At 32.1% G+C, this 19,100-nt stretch overlaps 2 protein-coding genes across 4 annotated transcripts; one reads left to right on the top strand and one right to left on the bottom strand.

Annotated features, from left to right (window-relative positions):
- On the bottom strand, positions 109-7,993 carry LOC109355348. Of its 2 annotated transcripts, none has more exons than XM_019598460.1 (14): positions 7,852-7,993; positions 6,996-7,106; positions 6,557-6,684; positions 6,118-6,271; positions 5,881-5,990; positions 5,072-5,155; positions 4,926-4,974; positions 4,752-4,843; positions 4,446-4,575; positions 4,198-4,277; positions 2,615-4,107; positions 1,581-1,694; positions 768-1,502; positions 109-543 (listed from the first exon to the last, which is right to left on the bottom strand). In XM_019598460.1, exons 2-13 carry the CDS (start codon positions 7,086-7,088, stop codon positions 937-939), a joined length of 3,093 nt encoding a protein of 1,030 aa, XP_019454005.1. In that variant the 5' UTR covers positions 7,089-7,106; positions 7,852-7,993; the 3' UTR covers positions 109-543; positions 768-936. The 2 variants fall into 2 exon arrangements, with proteins under 2 accessions (XP_019454005.1, XP_019454004.1); XM_019598459.1 differs by having other exon boundaries at positions 6,996-7,094; positions 7,852-7,983.
- LOC109355353 (L-ascorbate peroxidase, cytosolic) lies at positions 8,096-18,728 on the top strand. 2 transcript variants are annotated; one of them, XM_019598470.1, is made up of 11 exons: positions 8,096-8,112; positions 15,798-15,812; positions 15,966-16,095; positions 16,192-16,366; positions 16,504-16,569; positions 17,096-17,144; positions 17,225-17,310; positions 17,909-17,988; positions 18,085-18,187; positions 18,283-18,341; positions 18,458-18,728. In XM_019598470.1, the coding sequence occupies exons 3-11, from the start codon at positions 15,977-15,979 to the stop codon at positions 18,471-18,473; spliced, it is 753 nt and encodes a 250-aa protein (XP_019454015.1). In that variant the 5' UTR covers positions 8,096-8,112; positions 15,798-15,812; positions 15,966-15,976; the 3' UTR covers positions 18,474-18,728. The 2 variants fall into 2 exon arrangements, with proteins under 2 accessions (XP_019454015.1, XP_019454014.1); XM_019598469.1 differs by lacking the exon at positions 8,096-8,112 and having other exon boundaries at positions 15,687-15,812.

Raw genomic sequence — 19,100 nt, 5'->3', positions numbered from 1 at the left:
GGGTAAAACAAAATTATTTATTACTTTACTTATCAAAGACATATTACTCATCCCGGTTACCTAATAATGCATTTAAAAGCTAATTTCATTAACAAAAACGCGATCAGATTGAGATATCAAACTCATATTACTGTGGATATATGAAGCGATTCAAAAAACAATTTATGCAAAAGGAAGCAAAATAAATATAAGGTCTTTAGGGGTGAGCCATTTGCTCTGCCCAGAGTGCCGACAGTATTATTACACATGGTATGGATTTCCCTACTTGACCAAATTCATCTAATCCCATACCCAATAAGATTATGAAACTGACCAAGATGTAAAGCCACCGCTAAAATAAATTCCCTTGTAATCATTCTCCTAAAACCTCAATACTTCCACCAAAAAGGGTGCTTAAAGTCAAAGGAAAAAGTTTTCATGCTCTGTACTTCGAAAGGAAAACACTCAACTGAGATCTACCTGCCTGTTTGATCAAGTTAGCATTGAGCCATTGACGGTTGATATCTTAAAATCCCAACACAACTGACTTCTGAAAATCCAGAACTACAGGGAAAAGGACGAAATAAGAACACAATTACAGAAAAATGAACAGGTAAGTTATTCTTGACAAATAACGTGAAATCCAGCACGTGAAATAAAAATAAACTTTTCCAATCTTATTTTGTCAGGCGTGGAGATACTTCCTGTGCATGCATAAGGGGAAATGCAAATATAAGCCAATTAAACCATAAAAGTTTAATGGAGAACAGAGAAGGTTTGCTAATTACCAAGTGAAGCTATAAATTATACTTCTCGGGAGTTTATAATATCAGGTAGGCCAGTATGCCAGTCAAGTGTCAGTCCCGTCATCTTTGACAATGCAAAATAAATTGTTTGTCCATTTCTGCTTGGCTTTACAGTTGTCGAAAACCACGAAAGTTAACATGGGTCGCAAATTCACATCCCAAATGTTCTGTTGTTGTAAAGATCCCCAGAGTTTGGCATCCGATATTTTGAATCATCATATCCCGAGTAAAATTTGTTAAACCCAAGCCTTTCATTTCTCAAAAGCTCAGCCACTTCCAGACTATTCCCAGTCTGCACCCCATTCCAACCATCCCATTGGCCATTTGACAAGGCTGCATTTGTTGACTGCTGCAAAGACAGCCGATGGAATGGGGCTAGATTATTAACTTGTTGATCTAACCTTGAAGAAATACCATAAGAATCACCAAGTTGAGAAAACGAATCCCCAATTTCAGGATATCTAGGGTTTTGTTGGGATGAGAGAGATCTTTGCATCAATAATTGAAGTCTGGCATCATTCTCAAATTGATTCAATTGTGGCATGAAATTTGATCGCATGTCCATTGCTGGGCTGTTCAATGCACTTTGATGTCTCCCCTTACCAACTGCCAAAATAGCAGGATCCATAAACTCAACATCCCCTGCGTTGCCAATATTTCCAGCTGAGGGTGTCTGATATGAATTTCTCAGGGAGGAATGGTCAAGCAGTGAATTCCCTGTCAGAAAGATGACAATTATACTCAATCAATGCGTGAAAAATGGCATGTGGAAAATCAAAAGAAACCATAACTAACCAGATATGGAATCAAAAGCATGCCCCACTCTCTCATGAGATGAAAAACCAGGTGGTGGAGGCCTGCTTGGAACTGAAAATCCCGGTGGGGCTGAAACTTGTGCTCTTGAAATGGCTGTCAACCATAACAGAAGGAAAACCATCAAATGAACATATAAAGCTGAGAAAGTATCAATAGAAAAACAAGCAGGCTACCAATTCATTAAGAATGAATGAAACAGGTAGCTCAAGAAGTGCAGGCTTAATCATTGATAAACGTTTTTAACTTTCACCCTAAAAAAAGATGTGATCAAGCAAAACAGCTTTAGTGGTTGTTAAAGCTACTTTAACTCAGTTGGCATAACATTCATTAAAAATCAGACAAATGCTATAAATCACCACACAAAATTGAAAGTGTGTTATCCAAAATCAGCTACATTAATTTTTTAAACAAAGTATTTGAAAAATAATAATTATCAAGTTTAAATTCGAGCATAACTAAGGCTTGATTAATACATGGTGAGACACTGGCTGAACTTAAAGTTGACTGAATTCGAGCCAGGAAAATGGACTTGTTTCCTTTTGAGCCAAGGGCAAGCCAGGCTAAGCTTGACTTATTTATAGCCCTTCTGAAAACTCATGGTAAAGATAGAAGTGTCTCTCTTCCTCTCCACTTTAACAAATGAACATCTTCAAAGCACAAGTACATAGTCAAATACAAGGTGCATGGAAAAACAATCAGATCATAGACAATACTATAATACATACATACAGCAGCAGGAATTCAGGAAATCATGAAAGGAACAATAATCCCAAGTAGCAAAGGAATCATAAATTTGATGAAAATGAAAATAAAACCACGAGATGCACAAAAAACTAAAATTATATCATACAGCAGAAATATCTTAAATACATTTTACTCATTCTTCAAGCAAGAGTGGCACATAAGCATATGCAAAATTCAAATCAGTGGCAGAGGATACAACAAGAAAGCCATAGCAAACTTATTAGAAGCAAAAAGGCCATTGCTTACTGGAAGAAGCAATCAATACTCACCGGAAAGCATATTGGAAGAAGCAACAAAATGACCACTGCCTATATTTTCAGCTTGCTCAAAATTACTGGAAGGAAAGCCATTCGCAATGCCATATTTATCCGTATATAAGTCTCTTTCTGCAAAATCCTGGATGAATGGGTGTCTCTTTTGCTGCTGCTGGCTGACAGTATAAGATGGATGTACATCGAAGTTTTGGATTTTTGGTTCCTCCTGCCTTGCAAAAGAGAACCTTGATTGATTGTTACTTTGAAGTTTCCAAGAACTAGATTTTTTTAATGGACCAGACTGGTTATCAGTGTTGTCACCCAACAACTTAGCTAAATTATGGGGTGATGTTAGTGAGTCATCCCAGGCATCGAAGTCCATGGATAATATATTTGATATTATACAACTCTCACCTTTATCTATAGCAGCATCATGTCCAGCATTAACTAATTCACTAACTAATCTTCCCATGCTTCGGCCACTACTTTTATCATGAGGCAAACCATAAGAGCTGCCACTAACCAATTTCTCAGGGTAGCCGTTACATGATAAGCTGGACGATTGTAATAGAGATTCATCCCTGACTCTATCATCGGCAGATAGAGAACCAGCATTTACAGCAGTAAAGGGTTCAGCATGCTGCAGAATACGAGGGGTAGAATGGTTTGATACATGAAGAAGACTTGTTGAGTTGGGCAAATAAGAATGACAAACAACTTCTGGATCCTCGAGTCTTTGATTATCAAAAGATGTTACATCATCTTCCATTTCAGCAATATTTGATAGTACTTGAGATTGAGAATCGAATCCCCATTGAGACTGATCCATTGAATTACAAACCCCATTATCTGATGTAGCAGCTTTAACTGCTCCATTTGTAATAATTACATCTCTAAATCGGTCAGCACTAAACTGTAATTCTAGAATTTGAGGAGACTTGATCAAGACATCATCAGGAAGCGGACTACTAGGTTTGGATATACCACATGGTTCATTTGCATCATTTCTATCAATGTTAATCGAGGACAATTCACCGGACAAATGTCGAATCTCTTCATTGGTAGTAGTGATAGCTTCCTCAGGATCAGAGCTGTGTGATTGTCCAGTTAAGGCAGTTGAATTTACCGTGTTAGCAGTAGTGCAGCTGCCTCTCCCACTATCTAGGGGAAATGGCATTGAAGACAGCTGGCCATTCAAATTCACAGGCACATGAGAATCATCGGAAGTTAATGTTCTTTCACCTGCACTAGCCATAGTGTCCATGCTATTGTATTGTTTAGCAGGTTTAAAGGATTCATTTTTCACTCTAGGCATCATGGTACTACTCCCATCACCCGAATGTGGCCTTTTTGTTATGTCAGAATGCAATGCAGGAGCTTGAATTGTGCCAGCAACAACTGCGGAAAAATCTAGTATGTTGCGGACCGTATCTGGCTTTGAGTTGGATGAACCATTTGGACATGACACATCTTCAGCACCGGGCTGACAATTTGTAGCCTGTGTACCCCTAGCAACCATAAAATATAGCATGGAGACATGATTATCTTCTGATAACTTCAACCATCAAAGCTAAGTCAAAAAAGATAATAGTACATACCATGCAGCACTAGCAGGAAGGGTGACAGGCCTACCATACATTCCATTCGGAGGTGAACCTCTTACAGTGCTAACAGTATTCTGCACCATTAATATAAAGTGTCAGTTCATACATCAACAACTGCTTAGTGCATAAATACATTCTGCCAGCGGTATGGCAGTGAAAGGTCGAATGAGCACATACAAGCAACATGGTAAAACTTAAGGACCAAAAAGGGAGGGGTGTAGAGAACACGGAGAAGGTCTTACACTTGAAGCACTTTCCATAATGGGCTTCCCTGAAGAATTACTCACGCTATCATCCATTGGAGGTGGCAATACATTCCCTGATCGCCTTTGCGTATTGATTGTGGCACCAGTAATCTGTTGAACTCGATTTCTTCAAACAACAGATCAAGTCAATATACTATTTTTTTATAAGCATAATACAAGTAAAGCAATCTTCACTTTATCCAATTAAAAATCTTGAACGGCAAGTCGGCAACAGCATCATAATAACCAAATTTCAAGATGGTTTTACACTTCAACAGAATCCTTAAAAAATATGAGAAATACCTGGTATATGCTGAAATTACTTCATCTTTTGAAAAACTATCTTCTTGAGGTCCAATCTCATGCAGATATAAACAATCGGGATTGTTGCAAGGCTGGCCACAAAAATCTCAACTCGGTTAAAAGTAAAATTAAGACACAATTTAAAAAACTGAGTAGATACAGTAATCTTCATACCACATTTCGTAGCCATGCATGACAATATTTTGTTGTTCCAAAACAAGCCCTGAAATGTTAAACCATAACATGCAAAATTAATAAGCAAGACTAAGCAAAACATTCCATGCATGAAAAGCTTCAAGATAAGTGAATATTTGTGGTACCTTAAAGGTTTACCCTCCAAAATAAATCCATGTACATTTTGAATACAACGAATTGCTTCATATTCCTTTGAATAAGTAATATATCTGAAACAAAATCTTTGATTAGGAACTGTGACATTGATATTAATATTAGTGTATTATAAAAAGTAATTTGAGCATCATAACATAGCAGCAGTGAATAAAACAGAGAACGGGGCCAGATACGCCATTCTCCATTTTTTAATTGTTCATGCTCTGTACATAAAGGGACCCCTTTCTTTTTTCAGCAAGGAGAAAATGAACTTGAAAAAGACTACTTGATGTTCACTTCCAGAATGAACAAGGGAGAACATTCAATATAAAAAGCTTTGGTGATGTGCTAGCTTTGCCATCCTTTGGTGCATTTGATTGGAACAGAATGCTAGAATCTTTAAATGGTGCTGGTCGTCTCTTGAGTTCATTTAGGATAGAGTTGAGTGTCTTTAGCATTGACAAACCTGCGTAGTTTGGCCTGCTCTTTTTGCATGTTGTGCTGTTATGTTTTTTGTTATTCCTACTATTTTTGGGTTTTATTTATTCTTTTAGTTCTTGAGGATTTCTTATCCTCTTGCATTTGTACTTCTACCTTCTCTATTAATGAATTATTTTATCGCTATACACGCACACACATATAAATAGACTCCAAGATATAAAATCCATCATAACGATAACAAAACAATAAGTAAATTATTACAGTAGCAATAGCAACCAGTATGGCAAGGCAAACATACAAAAAAAATATTACTATTAAGGAAAAAGTTAAGCAACAAACTTGAAGAAAAAAAACTTACACACTACATGCATCATTTGGAAACTGTTGAATAACACCAGCTGCCGTCCGAGACATTGACACTTTTAAGACCTTCCCATACTGACCAAAATATTCCCGCCTCTGGAGAAGCTGCATATGTGATGATAAAATAAAAAAATTCTCTAATATAAAAGACCAAGAACGCCAAGGAAACATAAAACATCTGAACCAGAAGGTAAAATTCAGGTACTCAAGAGAGTGGAGGTAAAAATATTACATCTTCATCGCCAAGGTTGAGAGGCAACCCAACTATGTAAACAAGGTTCCGCTGAATCACTCGCACACTGCTGAGCTGCTTCCGTCCATCAGATGATTTAGACTTGGCTTTCTGATTCTTCATCTTTTTCTCAACATTAATTCCATTCAGCAATCTACAGGAAATATATGATCAAGAGAATGATTATGTGATTAATAAAGGCATAATCCTGTCTTAGTATAAATAAGTTGTCAACTAAAACAATGTAACAAATTTTAAAAGTTTAGTAATTGACATTTTCCTTCATTTCACAAAAATATAAAACTTTGAATTCTCTAATATAGATGCTATCAAAAAGAAATCATCGACAAAGAGTTATACAATTACATGAACACATATTAAAAAGGAAGTGGAAGAAAGGCATGTGGAAACTTTAAAAATATATTGGTAACAGAATAACCTCTCACAGTTTGAAGCCATCCCAACAATCTTTTCCTTATCATAAGCAGAACGACAAGCAGGGCAACGCCCCTCTGTGTCATCCTTCTCGGCCATGTCCATTATGTGATGCCAACACCAGACACATATCTACAATCAAGGAGAGATGAAACTTTCATTCATCAGAACGAACCTTTGTCATAAAGAAATATCATCAGGGGTTAAAAAATAGACACTGGAACCTACATCTCAATAATAAATGGCACCTTGCAGAGATCAAAAATTTTGGAAGAATAGCAAATGTTAAAAGATCAGATAAAGGAAAATTAATATCAAAGATCAGGTGACTGGACTGGCAAGGGAATAAGGTAACCAATCGCCATATTGTTTTCTTCTGTACAGAAACAGGTTATAAAAACTCAAACTCATTGCCTAACAAGAACATAGATATAGAATCAAACCTCATAACCACATTTGCAAGGTTTCAACTGCTGATCTGTCAAATCCATCTCTTCGGCACAGAGAGGACAAGTCCTTTCTCCTTGGTCACTCATGGTTGCCTTGAATGAAAACTAGATATACCAAAAACAACACATGTCATGTAAACATAATTATAGTAATCATAAACAATATGCAACACAAACATAAGCCTAAATTTTCTTCTATAATAAAAAACGATTTTAATAAAAAAAAACACATCTAGTAAACTCAACAAACTAATTTGACTCAGAAAACCATGGAACCAATCAAACCATAGATGCGACAGTGAAATATTATCATCCACTTGTCAATCCAACAAGTTAACAATAAAATTCCCAATTTCATTGCACTGTAGCATTCATGTTACGGATATTGTGACCAAAAAAATAATGCATTGTATTGGTGAAATTCAGAAAGTTTAAATTTCAACAATGAAAACGAAGGCAAATTAACAATCGAGCTACAAGCAAATTAAAGAAATCTTTAGGCTCTACCTCAATTTCATTAATAAATAAATACACTAAATCTGTTCAGAACAAAATACAAAAAAAAAAAATTAAATCAGTGTAACCTAACGAGACACCACGGATCAACTAAACCATCAATCAGAACATAAAATAAGATAAATATATTTTAAAATTTGACAATCAAAACCAAAATCGAAATCCAGAATGTAACAAAAACCGAAACGATAACTGTAAACCGTTGAAATAAAAAATCGAGGGAGGATTGCGAGGATCTAGATAACAAACAAGATTACAGAATCGATTATGGATCTAGGAAAAGGTAAATTGGTAATAGAAATTGGGGTTTTGAGATTAGGAGTGGGTGACTCACAGTGATGAGATCGACGAAACTGTGAGGAGGATATTGTTTGAGAAGAAGCGCACAATAACGAAAGAAGACACGCAAAAATTGAGAGCAAAAGGGTAAGAGGGGTAGAGAAAAACCACAAGGTGACTTTTTAAAGAGAAGGAACGACGCTGTTCGATGTCGTTTTTGGTTCTATCCTTGCGTCGCTGTCATTGATGCATTATAAGGATAAAACTAATGGGCTTGGATATTGGGTTAATTACGAGAACGTGCCCTTTTTTCTTTGTTCATTCTTCTCTCACCGTTCTACGTCTATGTTGTCGAGCTATACACAACACTTCTAGTGTTTGGTGTTGCTCGAAGTGTTAGGGTTCTCATAGAGTCAAAGTACACGTAATCCCTGTGACCTTGTAGCTGCATTAGATGTGTGCCACGTGGTTGATTTTTCATCCTACGGATGTCATTGCAGATAATTTTTTGTTATATATTGAAATAATCAAATGAATTTAATAGGTGATTCAGTCACCTTAGTTTGATAGCAAGAGTGAGCTATTTTGGGGTTTTAAGACTTATATTCATGTATTATTTAAGATCAAAGTCTAAACTCTAAAGATTGATATCGGGTAGTTAAAATGAGTTGTGAATTTGATTAGAGATTTTAATGACTGGTGAAAAATAGAAAATGAATTTGATTCCAACGTGTTAGTGTTAGATACATGGGTATGTTGTATTCCATAAATTCTAATACTTACAATAGAGTAACATATGTGTATCAATTTTATGACAATAGAGTGATATAAGAGTAAATCGATCATTAATAAATAAATTATCATTTTATGATATTGGTCATTTTCTATAATTGGATTAAATATTCTTAAAACAAATGAAAATCCTATAAGAAAAGGAGAAAGTATTATAAAATTATTTTATCATACACAATATTTAATATCATTTGACTTGATTAAATATAATTTCATGCTTTATAAATAAATTATTCGAAAAATAACATTCAAAATAAAATAAAATATTGTGTTGATATTATTTATATAATACTTTATCCGGTTTGTTTCTCCAATTTATCAAACATTTTTACAGTTTTGTGTACAATAAACAAATCTATTATTAAAACATTTTTATTTACTCAAACAATTTCAGTTGGGAGAGAAAATGATTTTCTCTTGCTACATTGGAAGCACAAAAGAAACAAAAAAACAACACAAAAGAATAAACTAAAATACTGGAGATAGATCATGAAGATAATATTGACCATTTTGTATGAGACATATTCCGAACACACCTGAAGAATGAGAATCAAGCCTAGCAATATAGTCACTTATATGATTAGGTTCTCAAATAACAAATTTGATCTCGACGATCCAATCCCGAATTAATCAATAACAAATATGAGAAACTATCCTCAGTATTTGATGGAAACCAATAAGGACACCATCTAATATAATTTGGACACCCTCTAGACTATCAGATTTTAGAGTAACCCTTTTAAACCCCAAACTCCAAGCTAGTTTCAAGCCATTATCCATAGCCAGGAGCTATACTATGATAAGCAACTTCATAGTTAGCTGAAAATCGGATAACCAATAACCAGCATGGTCTCGGATAGCACCCCCTCCTCCATGACATTTGAATTCATGATACAACTTCCATCAACATTGATTTTCATAAACCCTTATTCTGGTGGACTCCAAAAAATATCCTCATAGAAGATGTTATTACTCATCTCATGTCAATCCTAATAGTCCTCGTATACATGATGGGGGCAATAAAATTAATATCCTAACTAGATGTACCAAGAGTGGAGTTATTTATACTCCTCCACACCCACCAGACCCCACCTAGAAAGAGCATCCCATAATGTTATTTGTAATTTTCTAATCCAAGGACGAAACGACAGGAGCGCCCACAAAGAAGGATTAGCCCAGCTTAGTCCATAAGCTAGAAGAGTCAAGACAATCATGAAAAATATGCATTACTTCTTCAATACTTGCATTACATCTAGTGCACGAAGGGTTCGTCGATATACCCCTCCTAAAACAAAGCTCATTAGAAGGCAGGGTCTCGTGAAAACCCAACCAAAACAATATTTTCACTTTCTGAGGTACCCTAAGCCACCACAATTGTTTCCAATCATCAGACACAGGGACACCATCCTCCACCAAGTTAATCATCCACTAATATCCTGAGTTTGTCGAATAAGTGTTTGTCGCATTACCATTCCACATACACCCAACCTCCCCGTTATGCGAGCCTAGAGAAAAATAACTGGAGATAGTATCTTTAACTTCACAGGGAACCATAGAAAATTATTTAATTCAATAATGTTTTTTACTTTCACTTTCTTAATTGGCATGAAATTACTCAAAATGGTTTTATCCGAAGAAAAAAAGCAGAACGTTTAGTAAAGAACATAGTGTATTGCAATATTACTGCTAATTAGTTGTTGATTATAATCTCAAAGCCATTAATCAAAATTAACTTTAATTTTTTTATTCTACCACATTCAATCATATATTTTTTATATTAAATGTAGTATTTTGTTAATTATTTTTTTTAAGGCATAAATGCAATATTATAAATTTGTAAACAGTAAATTTTTAATGAAAATTAGATTTTTAAATACAAAATTTGATACTTTCTTAAGTCTTTTCCAATGGGGTCTATTTCTATTAACATTCGTTATTATGATTCTTAAATCATCATCAAGAAAGTATTTTTAGTCCAATTAGTAAACCATATTTTTTAGTTTCTTAACATGAACGCTGATGGCAGAGGATAATTCTACAATTTTATTATTTAATATTTAATTAATTGATAACTTAATTATTTTTATATTAATTTTTTACTACTTTATGTTTATATTATTAATTTTTTTATTAAATTTATATTAATTTTTTACTACTTTATGTTTATACTACTTTATGATTATTTATTAACATCATCCATTTCAACTTGTATTATTTTATTAAAGAATTAATGATAATTAAACATAAATAATATAATGATATTGTATAAAACTCATATATTTTTAGTATATGTATTATTACCATTCATATTAAATCATCATTAACTCTTAAAAAATAAATAAATGAATAATAGATGATACACTGATTGTATATAAATATTTAAAATGAAAGTGTATATACATTAGATTCTTTAATTAATGTATGTGTTAAAAACTTATGTAGATTTTTACATATTAAATTTTAAAATTGTAATATTAATACAATATGGCTATAAAAATTTATTCATAATCTTTATATTATTGGGTGTGTCCTTGTGACGGAAACAAAAATATGTAATATCTATCTATTGTTTATGTATGTATTTTTAAATGACAGATGATCCATTTATTGTATGAGTAATTTAAAAAATTAATTTATATTTTAGTTATTCATTGTATAAAAAATGGTTAGGTATATATACCGATTTAAATCATGTAAACTATCTAATTTTTGATAGAATGAATTACTAAAATGTAAAATATGTTTTTAAGTTACTCTAGTAACTAGATCTTTATCTTTTTAAATATATTAATTATACTTGATATGAATATTAAATGAGAAAACATATACACATCGAAGTATGTGAGTTTTGTACACCGTCTATATATGATCCATAATTTATCTTGAATCATCAATAACTCTTCAAATATGTAACACAAGTCAAATAAATGATAAATGATATATTGATCGTATATAAATTTTTTATCGACAATATATATACATTACACACATATTAAATATTACAAAGACACTATGTATGGAGAAACATCTTCCATCACTCCATATACTCTTTAGAGCAACCACAGTTGATTCTTCTTAATATGAAATAAAAACATTGTTATTATGTTCTTTAATGTGTCATTCTTATTTTATAATGTTTTTTTGTTTTTAAATAAGAACAGTTATTAATTGTTACTGGTCAAAAGAAAATGAGGAGAAATGCAGATGTTGTGGGAAATATGTAAATGTTGTAAGACTCAAATAAGAATAAAAATGATGTTTACCATTACGAGAAACATATATATTGTTCTTATTTCATCTGAAGTTTTAATAAATTATAAAACAATGTATAAGACCTAAATAAAATTAATTTTTTTTGCTACCAAAGATGCTTTTATTTCTCATTGGTAAAAAAAAGTAAAATAATAATTAATATACACTAACTTTATATATTTTTACTAATGAAAGATAAGGAGACACATTTTGAGAATGAAAAATGTCCATCCACTATATACCCCTTTTCTCTATTAACGACGGCCATAATAGAATCTTTGGAACCAGAATGCCTTCACACCCGTGAGCTTAACATATTTAATTATCCAAAAATAAATATAATATATACATTGTATGATAAAAATTTATACATAGGCATTATATTATTTATCATTCATTTAAATTATTTATTTTATTAAAAGTCATGATTAAATATAAATAATAAGTAATATAGTGATAATATATAAATTTTATATAAAATAAGTGCTTACATCTTTTATTCAGAATAATTATATGCCACCCACTATAGATTAAAACCATACTTGTATAAAAGAAAAGTGCAAAAGAAGCATGAATCTACATGCAGTTTGACCTTAGCTTATTTAAGTTATTTTCACTCTAGATCTCAATAAAAAATAATAATTTTATCTCCCTATCCTTGTCAAAGAGGGTGCTTTCATCATTTACCGTATTATATAATTATATAGTTAGGATACAATATGTTTTTAAATAAATAAGATAGAATATTTATTCAAATTTGAAATGTTTAGTGTAATCATTTTTTTGGCTTGCTTACTATAATTCTTTACACCGGTTATTTTGTTTGAATTGGAAATATTCACAATTTAACTCTCTATTGTATTATTTGATTTTATAAAGATTAAATATATATTATTTTAACCAAACACTATTCAACAGAACAGTTATTTGTGAGTATATTACCATGTAAATAAATTTAAGATGTTTGTCCTATACTACTATAAATTATTCAATTGATTGAGTCTATTTTATTATTTGATTTAGAATTCGTAAAATATATTTTAACAATTGATAACTGATAAGTCTCTAACACATGTTAAGAATAATATAATTTAAAATTCAGTTACAATTTTTTGTATTCAAGTAGTACAATATCTATTATTTGTGTACATAACTTATGTAAGAAGCAATTGATACATGAATGATTATCTATGTATAAAATTCTTACGTTATCACTAAATATATTATCTCACAATGGAGATTCACTTAGTCTAAGAGTAAGTTTTATAAATTTACTCATTATCTTAACCATTAATTTTATTGAGATCTATAATTGAAATCATTGAATTTTCATATAATTGATGACCAGAATATGATAAGTTCGTGAATAAATTAAATCCTCCTCATTATTTTATCTTAAAAGTTCCACATAACATATTTTTAATGAATAACAGGTTTTAGATTCATGGAACAAATTCATGGACGCAATTTTTTTTTTGTCTTTTTCTGTTGACATTAATCTTCTATTTCATAATTTGTAAAAATTACACATATTTTTTATCATTAAATATATGTAGTACAATATCTATTATTTTTTATCATTAAATAACTTTTAAAACTGTCACTTAATATTTTGTTCGACTCGCAAAATACACGCAAATAAAAAACGAATGCAAACATGTTAGTCTGTGATTTTTAAACAAATTTTCATATTATGTCCATTTAAAGGCTGTCGTCAGTATAAATTGGCAAATAATAAAAGTATTAAAAAATATTAAAATAAATAAAAAAGTTGAAGAGAAAAAGTAAAATAAAATCTTAATATATTATGTGAATTTCGATGAATCATATTCTAGGTTGTAAATTTTGGAGATACTAAGGTGTATTTGTTTTGACCATTTTTTGTTTTCATTGTGAAAACATGTTTAAATTCTTATTTTTATTTCACATTTCCGGAAACATGAGCTTTTTTCCAGAAATTTTGAAAATGAAAAATGTCGTTTCCAACATTTTGAATAATGAGGAAATACATTTATTGACAATTTTAAAACTTTTGTTGCTCCAATGGTTTAGTATTTTTGATGTTTTAACTTTTCCATTTTATTTATATTCTCTTGTTATTTTTAAAACTCAATACATATTTATATTTTAATTTCCAATTTTGTCTTTATTTATTAGTCATCTTTTCACCATTTATTTTTTCATTTTTCAATCCTGTTTTTAATGTGGATCAAATTTGGTTATTTAGTCTATTTTATTTTAATTAATAATTTCTTGAATGATAGATAACATTAAATATCAAAATATGCGGAAGAAGATTAATATATTTTTTAATTACTCTATCCACTAATCAATAAAACCTTAAAACCATCCATGAGTGTATCCGTCCTCCATATAATCATACAATTTCATAATATAATTTATTTTTTTATCTCTCAACATGATAATTTTTCTTCATCTTTCATATGATATTGATGAAATAGTTCAACGGTGCATATGATAATATACAATTGAGATGAAAATTGATTCACTTGAAGTTATTGTAACCTTAATTAAATAATATAACATTTGTATGTTAGTATTTTATTTTAACTTCAACTTTTTTGGAGAGCATCTACAACTACATAATACTCATTATGTCATTTCTTACGTATTTGAAATAGATGATGACCAACTTCAACAACTAAAATTATTCAATAGGTTGATAACATAATTTTTTTTTTTAAAATCATGACTTTAGTGATTAAATTTTAAAATTGAATTAATGGCAAGGTTGTCTTGGAGTGTGAAGTCTAGAGTGAATGATTTTGAAAATAAAAATGGAAATAATAATAACAAATATATTTTGAGAAAATGAAAATTGTTTTTTGAAAATAAAAATTGTTAATAAAAAAAGAAAACATTTCTGAAAATCAAACACACCGTAAATCTCAATATATTTAAAGTAATAGTTTTTAAACCTAAATCCACGTTATCCAATAAAATACCATAACATTTAATGAGCAAATGAAATAAATTGTATAAATAATGATATAATTTTCTATTAATTTTTTTATGAATTGTCATACCTTATAAGAAAGTGACATATGTTATTTGTAAAGTAATAATTATTAAATAAAGTATCATTCTATGATATATGTCATTTTCTTATATGTATGATGATTTGTAAGAGAGTTTAAAATCTATGCACTAATGATGTAAGATTTTTTATACTGTCAACCTATTATCTACCATTGATTTATATTACTTTTGTTTGAGAGTCAATATTGATTAAAAAATCAATGATAAATAATTTGCAGATAGTGTAAAAAATACTTACACTGACAATATATACATATTAAATCCATCGTAAGAAGATTAAGTAGTAAAATATATCATTTTTGATATTGTATGGATGATGTGTAAAAATTTGCTCTAGATTTGGCATTAGTAACTACATTTGTTTTTTGTATTACTAAATGTATTTCCTTACCTTATAGATAAGGACTAATTTTTTTAGATTCATAATTGTATCTTATAACAAATATCGCTCTTAAGAATTAAATTATTAACATTATGGGAATATATTGTATCAACAACACCTTGTTGGTACTAACTATATTTTATTTGTCTAAAAAGGAATTAGTTTTATTTTTTTAAATTTAAATATTTAGTAGTTTATTAATTTTGGACCAATAAAATGGAAGGGACACGCATCATTATCTTCTAACCAATCAATACAGGCAAAAAGAAAAGGTATTCCTGGACTATTTGAGATGTTTAAATTAAAATTTGTTCCTTACCTGCTTCGATACCCCATTTACACGTGTAGTTCCATCTAAACGTCAATATCCACCAGTCCAAAAGCATCCAACGGCTCACATTCACCTACTAGAACTTTCTTCACTCCCATTCCTTTATATGTACCTTCCTCTCCCACATTTCGTGTTCAGCTCGTGCCACTACTACTACTAGGGTTCATCATTCATTTTCCTTATCCATTCAAATTTCAAGGTTCGTTCTCTCCCACAGCGCGATCTCACTCGATCCATCGCATTTCATAGATCACTTAAAATCGCCGATAAGTAATATAAGATCTGTTGATTTGACCTACATTTTGATAATAATTTTCACACAATTAATCGATTGTTTTTTGTTTTGGTACAGAATCGTAAGCTATGGGAAAGTCATACCCAACCGTGAGCGCCGATTACCAGAAAGCCGTTGAGAAGGCGAAGAAGAAGCTGAGAGGTTTCATCGCTGAGAAGGGCTGTGCTCCTCTGATCCTCCGTCTAGCGTATGCTTCTATGCTCCCTCTTCGATTGATGTTATTTATCTATTTTTTTATTTTATTTTTATTCTGATTTATATAATATTATATTATTTAATGTAGATGGCACTCGGCTGGAACCTATGACGTGAAAACGAAGACCGGTGGTCCATTCGGGACTATTAAGCATGCAGCTGAACTTGCTCACGGTGCTAACAACGGTCTTGATATCGTTGTTAGGCTTTTGGAGCCAATCAAGGAGCAGTTCCCTATCTTGAGCTACGCTGATTTCTACCAAGTCAGAATTTATTGTCCATTTCTTTTTTTCCTTTTCATTTTACCACTGCGTTATTAGAGATTATTAATTTGTTTGATATAAGATGTGGACAATTTTGGTGGCGTTGTGTTTAAATGTTAAATTTTGTGGTAACGCAGTTGGGTGGAGTCGTTGCTGTTGAGATCACTGGTGGACCTGAAGTTCCTTTCCATCTTGGAAGAGAGGTATATTTGCAAGTTTTTATCTCGTGTGATTGTTGTGGCTCTGTGTCTCTTTTAATTTAGCATCATTGTTTCGTGTGAGACTCGGCGCAACGAGTAAGGTTGTAGTTAGAAATGGGGTGAGGCTCTAGGTGTGAGAGCCTTGTGCATTGGGTGATGGTCGCGCTTTTTGTTCAGCTGACTTTAATTTCAATTTTTTACCAAATGTATAACATGATTTGTGGTTTGATGTTGAGTGGTTAGATAACCAGTAAATTACTAAACTACATTTGCAATATAATATAATGATGCTGTTTATGTTTTTTTGACTATGTTTTGTGATTATGGCTACACAAATAAGGGTAGTTTTTTCTAGCCAGATTTGATGAGAGACTTTGAACATGATCAATTTCATTGACTATGTAGATTATGAACAAAGTGTTACTAGTGTGGGGTGTCTACAATTAACATTTTACAGATATGTATGTGACTAGCCAGATTGTGATATATTTCTGTTTTTGAAGCTAATGTGATCTTTTCTTCTGATCAGGACAAGCCTGAGCCACCACCTGAGGGTCGCTTGCCTGATGCTGCAAAGGGTCAATTCTGGACTCTTACACTGAAATAATGATTGTAATGGTCTTTTGTTTAGCAATTGTTTGACCGTTGTTTCCTGCAGGTTCTGACCATTTGAGGGATGTGTTTGGCAAGGCTATGGGACTTAGTGATCAAGATATTGTTGCTCTTTCTGGTGGTCACACCATTGTATGTTAACATTTTATACATGTTCTTGTTTTTGGTGTTGTCTTAGCCTCATTGGATTATGACACCATTATTATGATTGTAAAAAAAATGTGATCACTCAAGATTTTTAAAATTTTGTAGGGAGCAGCACACAAGGAGCGCTCTGGATTTGAGTTTACTGCTGTGGGGTGTCTACAATTAACATTTTACAGATATGTATGTGACTAGCCAGATTGTGATATATTTCTGTTTTTGAAGCTAATGTGATCTTTTCTTCTGATCAGGACAAGCCTGAGCCACCACCTGAGGGTCGCTTGCCTGATGCTGCAAAGGGTCAATTCTGGACTCTTACACTGAAATAATGATTGTAATGGTCTTTTGTTTAGCAATTGTTTGACCGTTGTTTCCTGCAGGTTCTGACCATTTGAGGGATGTGTTTGGCAAGGCTATGGGACTTAGTGATCAAGATATTGTTGCTCTTTCTGGTGGTCACACCATTGTATGTTAACATTTTATACATGTTCTTGTTTTTGGTGTTGTCTTAGCCTCATTGGATTATGACACCATTATTATGATTGTAAAAAAAATGTGATCACTCAAGATTTTTAAAATTTTGTAGGGAGCAGCACACAAGGAGCGCTCTGGATTTGAGGGACCCTGGACCAGCAATCCCCTCATTTTTGACAACTCATACTTCAAGTGAGTTTGTTTACTGTGGCACCTTGTTTTAGGCAAATGTTTTTTACTTACTCTGTATATCAATCAATTCTTATCAATGCACATAATTTATGGTAGGGAGCTATTGAGTGGTGAGAAGGAAGGCCTCCTTAAGCTGCCTACTGACACAGCACTTTTGAGTGACCCTGTATTCCGTCCTCTTGTTGAGAAATATGCTGCGGTGTGTATATTTCACATTCAAATACTGTGCTTAAATATGGTATATTTGTTGATGCAAATTTCTCAAACTTTTCTTATTTGCCAATATAATTTCAGGACGAAGATGCTTTCTTTGCTGACTACAGTGAGGCTCACCTAAAGCTATCTGAGCTTGGGTAAGTCACCTAAAAAGTTTGTCTATAAATGGTTAATGATTTTACCAAACTCTTTGCCAGATAATCTGGTCCATGCACTACTCGGAGCTGACTCTTTCATGAACTTTACCTCACAGGTTTGCTGAAGCATAAGCATCAATGATGCTGATGTGGACTGTGGGTGCTTGGAGCTTGATTGCATATGATATTTTTCTTATATTTTCCATAGACATGGTTTTTAATGCCACTGTGGTTTCCTAGAATTTGGGGTAGTTTCTGAATGTATTTTGCTGGACGTGATCATTGAGATACTTGGTTGTTTTCTTTGTTGTTGATCTTATGTTAAATAACATTGTTCACTGGCAATGCGCAGTTATTTCCGTTTTATATCTCGACTTAGTTCTTGCCCACTAAGATGTTATATGCTCTCGTTAACTACTCATTCAACTCGTGCTCAATACTTCAAATCCTTTTTTTATCTTGCAATCCAGATGAAGAGGAAATTTAGCATGACTGTATTAGGTGTATTTTCTATTATGAAAGTATCATTCATAACTATATATTCTTTATTCTCCATTTCCGGTACATTCGAATGATACATAATTAAATCAACTTTTTGATTACTTTAACTAATGTGCTTAGGAATCTAAAATGAGACTTATAAATGAAGGATCAAATTAATTTCTTGAAGGGCCCCTATGGAAAGGATTGAAGGGAATAACTTGTCGATTAAAGAATTAAATCACACATAGGCATAAATTGAAGGTGTGTTATTCAACA

Source organism: Lupinus angustifolius, chromosome LG08 (assembly GCF_001865875.1).
Source record: "Lupinus angustifolius cultivar Tanjil chromosome LG08, LupAngTanjil_v1.0, whole genome shotgun sequence".
NCBI classification, from domain to species: domain Eukaryota; kingdom Viridiplantae; phylum Streptophyta; class Magnoliopsida; order Fabales; family Fabaceae; genus Lupinus; species Lupinus angustifolius.
The sequence above is the reverse complement of the archived record's forward strand: the minus strand, read 5'-3'. Positions and strand labels throughout refer to the sequence as shown.

Bases quoted from the DNA above. Each gene is read 5' to 3' on its own strand.
- LOC109355348 (XM_019598460.1), bottom strand. From the start codon at position 7,088: ATGAGTGACCAAGGAGAAAGGACTTGTCCTCTCTGTGCCGAAGAGATG. The intron at 6,272-6,556 runs GTTATTCTGTTA...TATTTCCTGTAG, and splicing joins ATGGCTTCAAACTGTGAGAG to ATTGCTGAATGGAATTAATG. The intron at 5,156-5,880 runs GTAAGTTTTTTT...ATTTTGTTTCAG, and splicing joins CCAAATGATGCATGTAGTGT to ATATATTACTTATTCAAAGG.
- LOC109355353 (XM_019598470.1), top strand. From the start codon at position 15,977: ATGGGAAAGTCATACCCAACCGTGAGCGCCGATTACCAGAAAGCCGTT. The intron at 16,570-17,095 runs GTATATTTGCAA...TCTTCTGATCAG, and splicing joins CTTTCCATCTTGGAAGAGAG to GACAAGCCTGAGCCACCACC. The intron at 17,989-18,084 runs GTGAGTTTGTTT...AATTTATGGTAG, and splicing joins TTTGACAACTCATACTTCAA to GGAGCTATTGAGTGGTGAGA.